We start from the raw sequence: 15,996 nt of genomic DNA, 5'->3' as shown, positions 1-15,996 counted from the left end.
TAGGCCCCTATTGTGATTCAGAACAAATTTTCTGAAAACCTTCACAGTAAAAAAGCATTCAAACACTGTATTACTCAACTCGGTCATTGTGCTTGCCCTACGATTTTGCTTCCAAATCAGTAGATTTGCATGCAGAAATAATAATGCAATAAAACAAAGCATGGTCAGAACAATAACTATTCTGTATAGACAGAAAAAAAAGGTCACAAAAGCAGCAAACAACCACCCTGTCATCTGAATACAATTTTGTTTTTGCCCTTATTATATTATAATCCAATGTTTTTTCTATTTCTTGCCATTTTGGTTATTTGCTTGAAAATGATTTGCTTTGTCTAAAAGGTTTCATTTAAAAGATTTCAATCGCACAGTGTCCACATTAAAATTCATTATTGCCGGGCCTCTAGCTGTAACACCTCTCCAGGGAGAATAGACTTTTAGCTATTACTGTCAAGTACCTTTGACTTTATTTTTGCTCTTTTTATCTATTACAACTAATTTGAGTTCCTTTGCCCTTTTCAGTTTAAGACGTGGCTCCCGGTAAAGCCTTTCCCTGATGCGGATATCACTAGGTGCAGAGCCTTTGGAAATTGAAGGGTTAGTGTCAAAATGAAAATTTCACTTCAAATTATGTTGGCTGTTGCACATTTTAGCGACCAGGGCGCTTGTCTTAGCAGTTTGACAGCTGGCTCAGCATGGAGGTTCAGAGATTTCGATAATATCATCTAGAAGAAAGAAAGTCAATACAATGACAAGTAATATGACGGCATACATCCCAATTACAGCTGATTGGAGATAGGATGAAATACAGGCTACTATACTCTTAATTTAATATAGCTTTACCATTTCAAACATTTTAAACACTGGCAATCATAGGCTTCGTACATGACATATATATATATATATATATATATATATATATATATATATATATATATATATATATATATAATCATGAATATTTTAACTAAGACTACATGTGACTTTAATTCAAGTTTTGAATACCACAAATATATATTTTACATGTCTTCTATAATATGCACCTAGTTTCTTTAAACAAATACCATTATGCTTTAAGCCTTAACGTTATTCTATCTTGTATACTGTGTTTAATAATTTATGAAGAAAGAATTGTCTTTATTTTAAACAAGTAGCTATTATTTATAGTGTGCTCACTGTCTCTCAATTTCATGAAGAGATGCTAAAAGTAGATTCAAAAACTGTATTCTGCAGGTCTTCCATTTTATATTTTAAGCAATTGAGCATTTTATTATCATCTAAAATCTCACTTCACAAATATTGCCGGTTCTATTAATAAATTACTTAACTGGATGACTTATCTGAAAGATGAATTTATAAAAAAATGTAAATGTTTTCAAATGAAAGCTACCACACCTGAATCAAATGTCATGATAGCTGTATGCATATATTATTTGCATTGGCCTTAATGGAGTAAGTAAAATGACAAGGATATGGAAATTATCACAAGACAGAAAACTCAAAATCTCTTTACACAGATGTGCAGGGACAAAGGATGATGCTCATTCTACAATACATAATAAAAGTATAGTATGGTAGTTGTGTAATTCAGACGCATTCAATTCAACCAGCATCCTTTTATTAATGCAATCAGATAACACTCAGCATTTACCTCTGAAACATAATTTATTTGTGAACATACTTTTATAACATATCCTTTCAGTTTTAAGCAAAAATTGTGCAGTTCTTTGAAATCCTTAGCAGTGATGCTCGTGAATCATTGGCTTACAATGGTGGAGCCCATAAGAAGAGTTAAGTATTTTAAACATTTGCATGCCTTAAAGAAAAAAAAAAAATCATAATTTTTGCTTTTCACTTTTTGCAAATGTTTTAAAATGTAAACTTTCAAATAAACCCCTACATTGGTTGCACGTGCTTTTTAAAAATAAAAAAACAAAATTCACACTGATCTCTTTTTATTCATTTATTTATTTTTTTTTGGGGGGGGGGGGGTCGTGAATGAAATGCTGTCAATATAACAACGCATACATATCTCTTGACTAATCAAATATAAATGTGATCCAACGTCCTGAAGGAAAAGTCTGATATTCAAATTAAACTTTTTTTGTGCGTTTTCATTTTCTCAAGAGTACATCCCAGAGTAACCTTTGCAGGAGACAACAGGAACTTTTGGTTTGTTATGAGCAAAACATTTTGCTTCCCGACTTAGTAAATACCAAATTGTCTTTATTTGATTCTTGGTGTTGTAAACTAGGAATGTGTCCTTTGATCACGTTGGTAGCATTTGCAATGGAATTTTCCTGTGCCCCTGTCTCCAATATAGTGCCTTTGGAAGTGGCCCATGAAACTGTGGGATTGGTCAATGCTTGGTTCAAAGTGCTGTGCCTGAACAATGGATCATGGAAAACACCATCCACCCAGTTTCTGAGAGTGGTCACTGGTGAATCCTGTTGCCTGTCAATTGCATTAACAGGGGAGGAAACAGCTGGAGATGAAGAGATCACCTGTTGACACTTCAGCATGCAGGACGGGTACTCAGTTTGATTCAAAGAAGTTGCGGTTTGTGCCAGCGACCAGATTCGTGGCTTGCTCTCCAGCATTTGCTGTCTCTGTTGAAAACACGTTTTTGTCTGCCTCCCACTTATCAGATCACAGTCACAATCTTCAGACACCGTCTTAAGACAGTTTTTGTCAATTTCCTGATCCCCTTCGAGTGATGACGGAATTAACATCTTTGAGGAGGCTTCTTTGAAGTGATCACTCGGGCAGTCGGTGGTTCTCATATGGGTACTGCCCATGTGAAACTGGTGTTTCAGCTCGCACTCAGAACTCTCTGACTCAATCGCTTCAAAGTCGTCTAGGTCACTCAGCTGCAACTCCTTGTCATCTCTGCTTCTGTTATCTGTATATAAAAATATTATTAATAGCATTCAGATAACCTATTTTAAAAGTCAATTTAAGTTATTGTAAATACTAATAACTCAATCGCAATAGAAACAATAGTCCTCTACAGCATGATTGAAACTTGAATTGGAATGTATGTACCACTGCATTAGATAACATTTTGTAATTTAGTGACAGTTACAGTTATTAAGAACATGATGAAAAATAGATGAAAAAGTAATATACAACACTACTTACAACATAACCAAAAAAGGGTGTGTGTTTAAAAATGTTAGTTACATTTAAATGTTTCTAATTTTCAAAATGCTGTTTTTTGTGACCTAAACCATTTGGCGACCTTGTGGTTATTATGCCCCATTTGAAACCATGACAGCAACAGACATATCATATTCAGCTAACAAGATCAAGTTGGCTAACCATCATCGTTCTTTTCGCTCTTGACGTGCTCCTCTTGAGATTCATCTCCTTCTTCATCATCGTATCTCTTCTCATCAGAACACTTGTTTCGTGGGGGCCAGGTCATTTTATTCTCCTTCTTAAGTCTCCTCCTGGCATTGGCGAACCAGGTGGAAACCTGAGTCAGGGTCATCTTGGTGATGATGGCCAGCATTATCTTTTCTCCTTTGGTGGGGTATGGGTTTTTCCTGTGCTCCTGGAGCCAAGCTTTGAGGGTACTAGTTGTTTCACGAGTGGCATTTTTTCTTCTTGTCCCCACATCCATTGTGCCATATCTAAATAATGTTAAGACAATCCAAAAAAGATTAAAAGACAAATACACGTTCTTTTCTATCTCCTGTGCAATACCTAAAATAAAATTATAACATTATAAGAAACAATAATTTGATTAATGAAATGAACATTTTCTTAACTGTTGATACCTAAAAGAGAATATTAATTTAAAAAAAAAAACTGGACTTGGGTATATAATAAAAAAGATAAAGTATTTAAATCACCTTAAGCAACACAGTTTTATCAGAATCCCTAGTGTTCATTTATTGCCATTTTTCCCTGTTACATGTTCATGCACGGAGAATTGGCATTGCAGCTGTGTAATATCTTCAGATGTACTGATCCTTAAAGATAAGATAGCCTGTATTAAAATTGCTTGATTGTGTGCAAAAAGACCCTCAGGTAAAAATAAATAAATAAATAAATAAAACGATCTTAGGTGAACAGCTATAAAATTGAAGTCATAGGTTTGGTCTGGAATTTGATAATTAAAGCCTTTGTTTGGAATAGCTTTAGGCTAAGTTGCTTAATATAAGTGGTAACTTTAACCATATCTATTTATTAATCATAATTTTAAGACAATTTAATTAAATTATAAGCTTTGTTTTGCAGAAGGCACACAACTGTCTATGAATAATTGAAAGCATCAGAAAATAGGAGAATGACTGGTCTTACAAAGGGAAGCGTGTTGTTATATGATGAATGACCCAAGATTAAAGTGGTGGATATAGAGTTGGCTGATAAGTAGTCTACGATTATTATTATTATTATTATTATTATTATTATTATTATTATTATTACTACTTAACGTATCCTAGTTTTGTTGATTATGTAAAAATGTATATATATATATATATATATATATATATATATATATATATATATATATATATAGACTTATGCTTAAAAAGCCAAAGCCATGTATATATTATATATATATATATATATATTATATATATATATATATATATATATATATATATATATATATATATATATATATATATATATATAGACACACACACACATACATACATACATACACACTGGCTTGAAAGCACAGCACACCACTTATCTAATGATATATTTACTGTTTTTCTTTCAAAATAAAAACATGCTATTACTTTGCCTCGCAAAACGACATTTAAGTTGCACTGTAAAACCAACATCCAATATAAATCTTTTTGCAACAGACTTTGAACACTTTTTAGTATTTACATACTGTATACTGTGTGTTTGTTTTGTGTTCGTAATTTTAAAAAACAATAAAAACAAAAACAAACACAAGATTTGCTCAAAATATGTAGTTCTTAAACAACTGGTTTTTATAGTGTATTCAATGATCACATATTCGCTTGGGTCCTGGTTTAGTAAAGACAGGACTCAGAATTATGTTTTATGATATGTTTTTAAATCATTAAAAATAACCTGTTTCATTACCTGTCATACTGATATGGCCCCAAAGTAGCATCGTAAGGATAATAGGCTGCAGCCTGGGTGATCCCCGCATGCGCAGATCCACTCCCATCCTTTGAGTCGAATGTACTCTAAAACATAAAACAAACAAACAAACCAAAAAAAAAAAAACATTGATCATGTTATTTTATTAACCATTACAGCTGGATTATTACACAGTCTTTTGCGACAAAGTCAACTATGTTGGAAAAACAATTCCTGAAATGGTTTATTTAGTTTGAAAACCAGGGGCACCAAATACAGTGCAATGTCTGTACGCTGTGTTATATTATTGTTAGACAAAACAGTGATAATAATGGGATCAGCATGTCAGTAGATGAAAGTAGAAACAAACCAAAATCTGTAAAAAGGTGTTTGGTTTTATAAGTTAATCAGCAAGTTTGGTCTTTTGGTCTCTAGGATATATATATATATATATATATATATATATATATATATATATATATATATATATATATATATCCTAACACAAAACTTAAATCACGCATGACAAGTGTAATGTACCATTTCAAATAAATTGAGCTCCTCAGATGTCACCTGCAATCTAATCCGTAATTAATAGGTCGACTTGCACACAATACAGAGGTACAATTGCCAATTAGTCAAACTCCATGAAACTACAATTCCGGTTGAAAAGATAAATCACAACCATCAAACTGCAGTGCATTTGATTGAAACAAGCACTTTGTGAGGACAAGAGGTGTGATTATTTAAGCCCTAATTGGTGCTGATATAATAATCAATGGTGAGGAGATCAGAAATTTGCTTACCAACGAGTAGAAAGCGGAGGCATCCGTGCCATAAGTAACATAGTTCCCATAGCCCTGGCTGCTCGTGTAGGGGTTCCCATAGACTCCAAGAGCCGCCGCAGAGTTAAGCTCGTGTCTGGCTGTGGCCAGAAGTCTACTCTCATACACAGGACAATAAACTGGCGTTTGATGAGAGGCTGCAGCCCCAGATTCAGCCACAGTTCTGCCGCTAGATTCGCAGCAAGTTGTCAAAGAATTTGTGGTCATCAGGAACTGTATTGTACACAAAATAAATTTTAAAAACCAAGGGATCTTAGTTTAGTAATTAGTTTAAACGTTTTTAGACCGCATTGCATATCCCTGTAAAATATAAAAACAAAACTGAATGTAGCATCGTAAAAGCATGAAGACCAGTCTACCCTTTATTTTGCAAGTACTGAAAGTGTAGAACATATACTACCTCTGAAGACTTCTGGATTTGTGCCAATAAATAAATTAATAAAAATCTGAATAGAACACCTCAGAGCATTATTCCATGAAGTTACACGCATGTAAGACGATTTATTTTTTTGCAAAGTCAACAATAAACTCAACGCATCCACAGTATTACCGTGAAACTCCACAACAACGATCTTAATAATATATTTACTGAATCTACAAAGTATTGTACAGTTGTTCTACTTTTAGATGCTGTATTTTTTTTCTAAAAGCTGTCCTCTAGGATCGTTATTGCTTTAAGTACTACCATAGACTTTGTTAATCAATAGCGCAATAAATTAAATTGAACCCCCCTTTGAAGATCCATAAAGAAAGCCTTACCTGGGGTGCAGATGAGTACGGATATCCAAATTGTGGGTATGACATGGCAGAGAGGTCCCAGTATTCAGGAATAAAGGGAGACGCCTGGTCTCCACGCTATTGCAGCCTTGCTGTGTTTCACTGTACCAATTGATTGGTAAGCACAGGCTCCGAGATGCTTATAGGGCGAAGCCGAATACCATATTTAATTCCTTAAAATGCTTCTGCAATGATTTAAAAAAAAAACATGAAGTAGCTTTGGAAGGTCCTAAACTGTTTTATGACATGCAATCTCATTAGAATCAATGAACACACGTTTCACCCGGATTAATCACTTTGGTGTCAGAATTACATATTTTGCTTTTTTTTTAAAAAAGTACTATAAAACACGTCAGCCCAGATGCACGTTGTTTTAAACACCATTGACTCTGACGTCAGATGAATCCCACTCAAAATGACCAGACAGTAACTTTAATATGCATTTCCATGGGATCAAAATAGAACAACTTGAGGGAGATAGAAAATCGATAATTTTCAGGTTTCCTAAATTTTATAATTACATTATCCAAATTAATTTCTCAAGATATCCTACATATTAACCATTGAGATGCACAAAAATGCCAGAATAATTAAGCCAAGCAATGATTTTTTTTCCCCGAGTCACTGAGGGATGAAGAAGACTTTTAATTAGAAATTAATTAATGAGCAGCTGCCTCACTCCGCCCTTTTGTAATGATTAGTCTCAAGTACAAATGAGGCAAACGAAGAAACACACACTACTAAATCTTCTGGCAACATTTGATGAAGTGTTAGTCGACGAGGTTAACCTAAAACCAGAAGACATTACCACAGTAGTTATTTTAGGAACTGTTTTCTTGCAGTTAAGGTTGGGGGCAAGAAATGTTTTGCATATATACATTTCAAAAGCCACATGGCATTTAAACATAAACACGTATACAATACATTGTGTAACCATACTTTATTGCTGGAATCTTCATTAATTGTTTTGATGGTTGAGTATAGGATCAACCTGCATATCTGTACATGTTTGACATAAAGTAAATATTTATCAAGTTACATGTAAGATGTACATTTTACCCATGTACAAATTAATAATAATAAAAAAATCATGAAGATTTTATTTGTTCTCATCTATATATCTATTTATATACATACATATTAATACATTGTCACCCATTGTATAAACACCAAATTCTGTCTACTAAAACGCTTTATTTCAATAATACTACATAACATAATAAACTGCATTTGGTGTGTGTATATATATATATATATATATATATATATATATATATATATATATATATATATATATATATATATATATATATACACACACACCAAATACAGTTTATTATATATTGTATAATTAATGTATAATTAATGTAAACAAACGATACCATGTATTTGGGAATGTGATCTATCTTTTTTGTCGTCAGTCTATGTATAGATATTTGTAAATAGGCTAGTTGTAGTAGCAAAATTAGCATATTTGAAAGACTAATTAAGTTAGTGCTAGTTAGCAAACAACATTTTTTTTTAGTAAGTTAATATAGGCCTACATATCCAATATACAACCAAACGTCTATTTCAGTGTTCGCAATGTTCTTTCTATTTGAGATACAGTATAAGCATAATCTCGTCTGGTGTGCTGATATTGTGAATTTCAAGGTAATATTACTGCACGGTTGCATTCATTTGTTCCACATATTTCAAGTTGTGTTGTTGCCTGTGGGTGCTAAGCATAATACCTGTACAATGTTTAAATAACTTTAATTCAAGGTTTGCTTGAAACTGTATTTTTCTTATAGGGTGGTGTAGCCTAGCTCCAGAGTAAGCTTGCTCATGGATTCCCGAGTTCAGACATGTGAATAGCCCAAGGGTCACACTCAAATTAATGATGATGTTCTCTTCTTCTCCCCAGCTGGAAGACTGCCTGCACAAAACGAATCTGCCCACACTGACAGCTCGATTGAGGGTGATTGATGACTATCTAGAGACCACAGCCAACATAATATAATATCTGCTGCATAATTGCTTTCATTTACAGATGAAAGTGCTTGTCATTAAATTAAGTTGGGCTACCTAAAACAAGTTGTTGGCATTTAGAAGCCTGTATATATATATATATATATATATATATATATATATATATATATATATATATATATATATATATATATATATATATATATTCCTTAATGACCATAACAAATTCTAAATTTCAAATACATGGGTCACCAGTTTAGGGGTTAAGTTGTCCTGCATACACATGGAATCCAGATTTACAATTTGGCAAGCGGGATGTCTCTTGTGTTTTCCGATGTAACGGTAGATAAGTGCCAGATAGTGACACACAAAACACATGGGACCACTGCACTTAAATAGGCTAGTGTGGACTTAGTATTTGAAAAAGCCTCTTAGGAACATATTACACATTCTATTATGTCGTTTATTAAGCAGATTGGAACTGGTCCTTTGTGTAAAGGGATATTGCTAAATTATTTTCTATCGACGATAACATTTATTCTTTTAAATATTTTTCATACACTCATTTATAACAACTTAGTGTCGGTTGTATTCATTTATATGAACTGCTTGAAGTGCTGTTCATACCATAGCATATTTGTATACAATGTATCTTAGAGACGGCACATGCTGTTTATTTACTATATATATATATATATATAATTAAACAGCTGTGACACAACTGTGTCTATCTATCCACCTATCTATTCTTATGTAACTCGTATTTCTGTCTGACTGTTTAAAAAATGACGAATGTGGACAGGCCTCAAACTGGTATCAATGAATAAAAAAAAATATGGTCAGAATATGAAACTGCGTTATTAACGTTTTCAGTTGAATAAATAGTTTAATAACCGATGTCTTGATAAAGGATTGCTAGAAACAATGTACACAATTTGAACAGCACAAGCAAAATAATTGCTAGAGGTTTGATAGACAGGTCGAGTAAGCAATCTTGTCCACGGAGCCTTTCTGTATACATTTCCATTATCCCCTGCTTGTGTTTTTGGGTTCCTATTAAATATTTAGATACACCAGTATATGCTTTTAAAAAGATTCTCCTCCGTGAAGTTAATTTAGTTTTGGATTTGTAAAAGATTAAAAGCTAACTTGTCACTTCCACTTATTTGTCACTTCCACTTAAAAGCAAGAATGTCCATTTAGAGTTCTTATAGGGGGATGAGTGGCACTACCTGTAACAGGGGCCACCAAATACACCGTTACAATGTGGAATTGAAAACAACCAAGAGTGACTAACAAATTATGCCAAAGAACCACAATCTACAAAAAATAATAAAATCATAGATTGTTTCCCCCCAATATAAAATGCAAACGCATTTATGATTTCATATATGGTTGTCGTCTCATGCTTTATGTGACTGACCATGTTAGCATTAAAAACACCAAACAACAAAACGTATAGGCTATTTCGTTGCGTTATATAAACATGCAGCGATCATCAATAATGCGTATGGTAGCATACAAAAACTGCCCTTCAAGTTCTAGTACTTTTGAACCCATCAACATCTAATTGGATACAGGTACGCATCCCAAGACGACAACAAAAATAAAAAGTAAAAATAAAAAATCTGTCCTCTTTTCTGGTCATGTAACGGTTGTTTTCAACTTCTTCAGTTTTACAATGACATTTGATAAGTCCATTATTTCAAGTGAAAAAAAAAAATGATTGCAAGACATCACAAGTACTGATTTAAAAGATAATTACCTGCAACGTTAATTTCTCTGGAATAAGCTGTGGAATATTTCTTCACAAAGCCCCCAGATAACCACATGTTAAGGAAGTTATGCCAATACAATACATAATAAAGCACGCAATGTTTGGCAGTTACCTTTTCAGCTAAACTCTTCTAACAATAGCTTTCCCATGTCCCGGACCCACAGCCTTTTCTCGCATTGGCTGGTTAATTTAGGAGAGAGCTGCAGAAAAGTAATGCAAGCATTTACCTCTGTACAGTACTGTGACTCTATTGGAAAACTATGCTTATAGTCCCATGGGCTCCACACTCACTTCAGTAACCTCCCGTACAACTATGACGTTTGAGAGAACAGCTACAGTGATCGCTTTGCTTCTTACTCATTTAACTCTTGCCAAAGATCCCACAGTGCATTAAAAAAAAAAAAAAAAAAATACAAATAATAAACTTCATAATGGATCTTTTCAATTGCCCATACTGTCACACAAAATATGACATTTCAACAGTAATAATTACAATGAAATACATCACAATACTATCTCTTTAGATGAGACAGTTTTATGTATGATTAAACTAGAAGCGGTGCATCTTATCCATTGCATTCCTACAGATTTCCATTACTACGACTAAATACACTCATCTCTTGCTTACCAGAAATCAAGCCCTGCTACCGAAAGTTAACTGACGTATAACATTGTACATGATTTTAGAATACAGGCAAGTGACTATTGTACCCTTTAGTTAAATAATTAATTTACAAATCAATACAAAAACATAACACACAAATAAATATAAACAGACATACTTAATTAAATTACATTGAAGACAAAACAAAGAAATACATGTAAAGTGTGCATGTTATAAGTCTTTGTAGGACAGAAGATACCAATAAGTCATTTTTTAAAGCAAATTATAAAACATATTGGATAAGGTTACAAATGATTTAAATAGACATTATCTGACTTAAACGGCACTTTTTAAAACCAAAATATACATGTTCATTAAACAGGAAGCATATTTGTTTATACATCTAATCATCAATGTTAAAATATTGTCAATTTTATGAAAAACAAAAATAAGAACAAAACTGAAAAAAAAACATAAGGAATCTTACATTTGTTTCGCCATAAGCAAGGTGTCTATAATATTATTTAGACTACAAAAATACTTCATTTGATTGATCAAGAGGTTGATAACTGCAATCCCACCTGGGAATAATTATTTGAAAACCTTTTAAACTATACTCTGAGCAGCGGCACCTGTTCAGCATGATTTCGTTCATTTAGTTCGTAAGTTACGAATCATCGTGTATCGGGGAAGAGAAGTAGCTCAACATCAATACAACAAGTGCAAATGCAAGATGTGTCATCATCAACAGTTTGACTTATCTTGAATCAGGCTTCCAGGTTTGTAAATTTAACAACCACTCCCGAGTCCCGACGAGCATAATGATAATTTCTAATAATTTATTGAAATAATCTTTAAATGAGATACAGTTTAATTTCAAATTATTAGCTAAAGCGACACATTTTATAGTTCCAACACAGTTCGTGACAATGTCAATTTGATATAGGGTATGTAATTTATTGGCAGTGACAAATCAAGTCGCAAAGCAGCACGGCTGTATTGCTTTCTGTACATTCTTATGTTTACATGCATGTCAACCGTCACAGAATTATATATATATATATATATATATATATATATATATATATATATATATATATATATATATATATATATATATATATATATATATCTCAAAGAGCCAGCTGCCCAACGTTTTGATACGTTGTACATATCATTGTATTATAATTCTGATAATACTGCTGATGTACATAGCACGATTGATGCATAACACCAGACAGTCGGGACTTGGTTAAACAAGTTTGGCTGCAGAGGTGGGGCTTTCCAGAATAGGTCTGTGTTCTGTGTACCAGTAATGTTATTATTTGTTTATTTGATTTCATTCGACTACCATCTATGTCCTAAAGTAGTGGTACCTATTAATCCGCAAGTAGAATGGCTCTCCAGGGCCGATATTGACCATTCCTGAACATGCCAATTTATGTAGAGAAGTTTATTATTATTATTATTATTATTATTATTATTATTATTATTATTATTATTATTATTATTATTATTATTTGTAAATACAATTTTTTAAATCCCTTATTTAAACACAGAGTCTGAGATAAGCAAATCTAATTCATGTTAAGAGCTTATAAGTCTTGCATTGATGATATTATTATTATTATTATTATTATTATTATTATTATTATTATTATTATTATTATGGTTGCGTGTAATAATACTACTACTAATAATAATAATAATAATAATAATAATAATAATAATAATAATAGGGAAGTGTGTCCCAAATACCATTTCTGAAGTAGAATCCTTCTAAGGCAAAAGTAGGTGGGTATTAGCAAGGTTTGCTTGCTCAGCTTTTCTTTTTCTTTCAAACAAACAACGTTCTTCATTGGACAGCACAGTCCATCCCTTAATTCATTCAAATGTTATGCATTTGAGTACGTTTATCAGGTATCAGTTCCAGGCAGCATACTCGACTAGTTAATTCTTTGCTAATGTTGAGCTATTTAAAACCATGTCAGCAAGTGTGGAGTGACAGTAGCTCTGATTTACTGAAACCTTCCCAGAGGAATTCAGCACTTGTGAACTCAGACTTGTTTGTTCTCCATTAACACGTACAGTGTCACTGCTTTATCGTTGGTTATACTGGTTGATTTAGCACTTGGAATGAAATCAGCACCTTTCGGAGGAAACATGAACTACTCACAGTTTGACAATTCAGATGCTAATACTACGACTTCTAGAATACCATTGCTATGAATAATAATAATAATAATAATAATAATAATAATAATAATAATAATAATAATAATAATAATAATAATAATTACTTGGGCTATTGCATTCGTGATGTGACAGGCAGACTGTAGGCTACAGATTGAATTGCACAATGATGTGAAGGCATGGGAATTCTGTAAATTTAAAGGGCCCTTCTTGATCTTGAGGAATAATTTGACATTGTGACCTTTCAGTCCTGTGATCCACCTGCTTCTATATTGTACCAATCTGTACATGCTTTTATATACCAGTACATTTTAGATGATGGTTTTCATAAATAAACTAATTAATTTGATTGTTTCATAGCCATATGATACACCAAGGTCTTTTCCACTCAAATGAGTGCTCACTGATAACCAATGCTTTATTTGTATATTTATATATTACTAGTCCCCATTTTATTGATATCCCTTGGGTTTTCATTTTTTTTTTTAAAAACTACATTATTCAAATATTTCAAAGACAACTATAGGCATACTGCTGCATCCTGGTGCCTGTGCTGTAGGTAACATGGTTATGATTACAGCTAGACAATTTGAGTGATTAGGAACATGAAGCAGCACCAAATGTCATTTACATCAGCCTGTCCTAAATGAACACACAATAAGAGGTGAGAAAATTGATTTAAAAATCTTGTTTTTCACTTCTTAAAGGGACTAACCATTGCCCTGTTTAGACCAAGTCAACAGAGCACATTATCTTTGGTGCGCTAAGGGTCAAAATGAGATTTTAACACTTTTTCTAAGTGAATTCCATTTTTTAGCATATTTTGAAATATCCGAATTAACTTATACTATATGCAACTAATAGCTATTAACAGCTACAAAACTAGTATAGAAATATCAAAATAAATTTCATGTATCCTCTTTGACAGTGGTTGCATTGTGTTAAGTAAGTGTTTTTTCTTTTCTTTTGTATTTTGAATCAGATTCTTCTGTTACTGTATTTTAGTACTGGGTGGAGTTCAAGATGACAGTACCAGTAGACTGAGGACATAGTGTTCATGTGGTTATCATGAATGTGTAGACTGACAGTGCAGGCCCCTTTACAGTCTCAACAGTGAGTATATATCTCACCATTACTCAGTCAGACACACTGTGAATCAGCTGTACAATCCCTATAACTGTTTAATGTCCTAGCTGTCACCTCTGGAGGCCTGGGTTTCAATATGTTATAGGTCACAAGTGAACTAAGTTAAGTGATCCCAACTTTGTCCTTAGTTAATCTGCATAAAAAAACCCACACAGCTCAGCCTTAGTCACTGAGCACTTTTATTGGTAAAAAAAAATGGATGGACACTGAACTGTCCCCTCACTACAGTGCGGGCTAGCTGGTGGGGAAGACATGTAGTTGATATTTTCTATTGAGTACTGAAATTGTTGATCTTAGCTGGAGACACATAAGGAGCAATAAGGCCTTTCTCTCTCTTGCTATAGGGTGGAAAATCAGCAGGGGCTGGTTTGCCTCACCGCACCACAGCAGCCCCTACTGGTCAGGAGACAGGTACAACACTTCATTAGCTTGGCAACATGTTTCTTAGGTTTGTTGGATGAAAAGAGGCAATTGGCTGGTTTAATGTTAATCCAGGCCAGAAGGCAGTATAAAGAGTCCAGACATGATTTGCGGGTTCAAACACATAGCACATTTTGGTAGTCAAATGCTTTAGACCATACATAGCCTAGTTCTACAGTTACATTCCATAACACACACTTCAGTCAGGTACTTCAATTACTCAGCCTAGTAAACTAAGTAAACTAGTAAACTAATGTTCCTCCGGATACATCTGGGGTACGTCTACACATCTCTCCACCCTCATCGCAACTGAGCTATTCCACAGAGCAGAACCCAGTAGGTGACACAAATGAACTATATACATAACTTAAAGGTACAGTAACCAATTAGTAAAGCATCATCACACTAGAGAGTGGGAACGGAAGTCACCTATGCTCTCCTGAAAAAAGGCGATTGGCTTGCCAGTGGGAACGTAGCTCAATTATGATCTCCTCCTGAATTGTACATGTGTTTCAGTAGTCAGATTCAAATCGGGCAAATTAAAAATTGGGAGAAAATGGGGGTAAAATTGTAGCACTCTAAATTGAGAAATCTGGTGTTAACAAATGCAATTGTATATATCCATAGGCTAAATTCATTCATTTCTGCTTACTGATTGGATTTCAGAAGATTGCAAATTCTGAAAAAAAAAGTATTTATCAAAAGCTGAAGGAGTACTATGGAAGGACAAAACTTAATGTAATTCAGAAATATGGGTAGTGTACCTGAGTTTACAGATAACCTGGCTTTCAGCAGTTCGGGACAAAACACCAATCACACAAATTTATTTGATTTAAACTATTTATTAAAAGAAATGCAAGGTATGCGATAGCTGAGGAAGAAATAATAAAACATTATTTCCGTAGAAAACATTAAATTTGGCATCAAACCTAACTTGGTTTGAGGACTCACGCCTGGCCGTGAGGATGAGGCAGAGACCCCCCCCATAGGAAAATTAAACTAATTTCAAGAGGTGGAGATGGGGAAGGTGGTGGGTTACGAATTAATCAAAACGCATACAAGAGGTAAGTGGAAAGGGTATTTATAAAGCTAGCAGGAGTTAATTGCTGACGTGTAAATTGAATGATTCAATTGGTGACGTGGAGATTGGTGCATGCCCCTCCTCCCGAACTTTAATTATTAATTTCATTTTG

The 15,996-nt window shown here is 33.6% G+C and overlaps 1 protein-coding gene across 2 annotated transcripts; it reads right to left on the bottom strand.

Annotated features, from left to right (window-relative positions):
- Positions 1 to 1,609: 1,609 nt before the first annotated feature.
- LOC117394270 (iroquois-class homeodomain protein irx-4-B-like) lies at positions 1,610 to 10,739 on the bottom strand. Of its 2 annotated transcripts, none has more exons than XM_033992386.3 (6): positions 10,429 to 10,739; positions 6,675 to 6,877; positions 5,877 to 6,128; positions 5,071 to 5,177; positions 3,319 to 3,632; positions 1,610 to 2,899 (listed from the first exon to the last, which is right to left on the bottom strand). In XM_033992386.3, the coding sequence occupies exons 2-6, from the start codon at positions 6,717 to 6,719 to the stop codon at positions 2,175 to 2,177; spliced, it is 1,443 nt and encodes a 480-aa protein (XP_033848277.2). In that variant the 5' UTR covers positions 6,720 to 6,877; positions 10,429 to 10,739; the 3' UTR covers positions 1,610 to 2,174. The 2 variants fall into 2 exon arrangements, with proteins under 2 accessions (XP_033848277.2, XP_033848278.2); XM_033992387.3 differs by having other exon boundaries at positions 10,553 to 10,739.
- Positions 10,740 to 15,996: the final 5,257 nt, after the last annotated feature.

The sequence above is a fragment of the Acipenser ruthenus genome, chromosome 3, assembly GCF_902713425.1.
Source record: "Acipenser ruthenus chromosome 3, fAciRut3.2 maternal haplotype, whole genome shotgun sequence".
In the NCBI taxonomy this organism is placed as follows: Eukaryota; Metazoa; Chordata; class Actinopteri; order Acipenseriformes; family Acipenseridae; genus Acipenser; species Acipenser ruthenus.
The sequence above is the reverse complement of the archived record's forward strand: the minus strand, read 5'-3'. Positions and strand labels throughout refer to the sequence as shown.

Coding starts and splice junctions, on each gene's coding strand:
- LOC117394270 (XM_033992386.3), bottom strand. CDS start 6,719: ATGTCATACCCACAATTTGGATATCCGTACTCATCTGCACCCCAG. Junction 6,129..6,674: donor CGTACTCATCTGCACCCCAG/GTAAGGCTTTCT, acceptor TGTACAATACAG/TTCCTGATGACCACAAATTC. Junction 2,900..3,318: donor GAGCGAAAAGAACGATGATG/GTTAGCCAACTT, acceptor TTTTATATACAG/ATAACAGAAGCAGAGATGAC.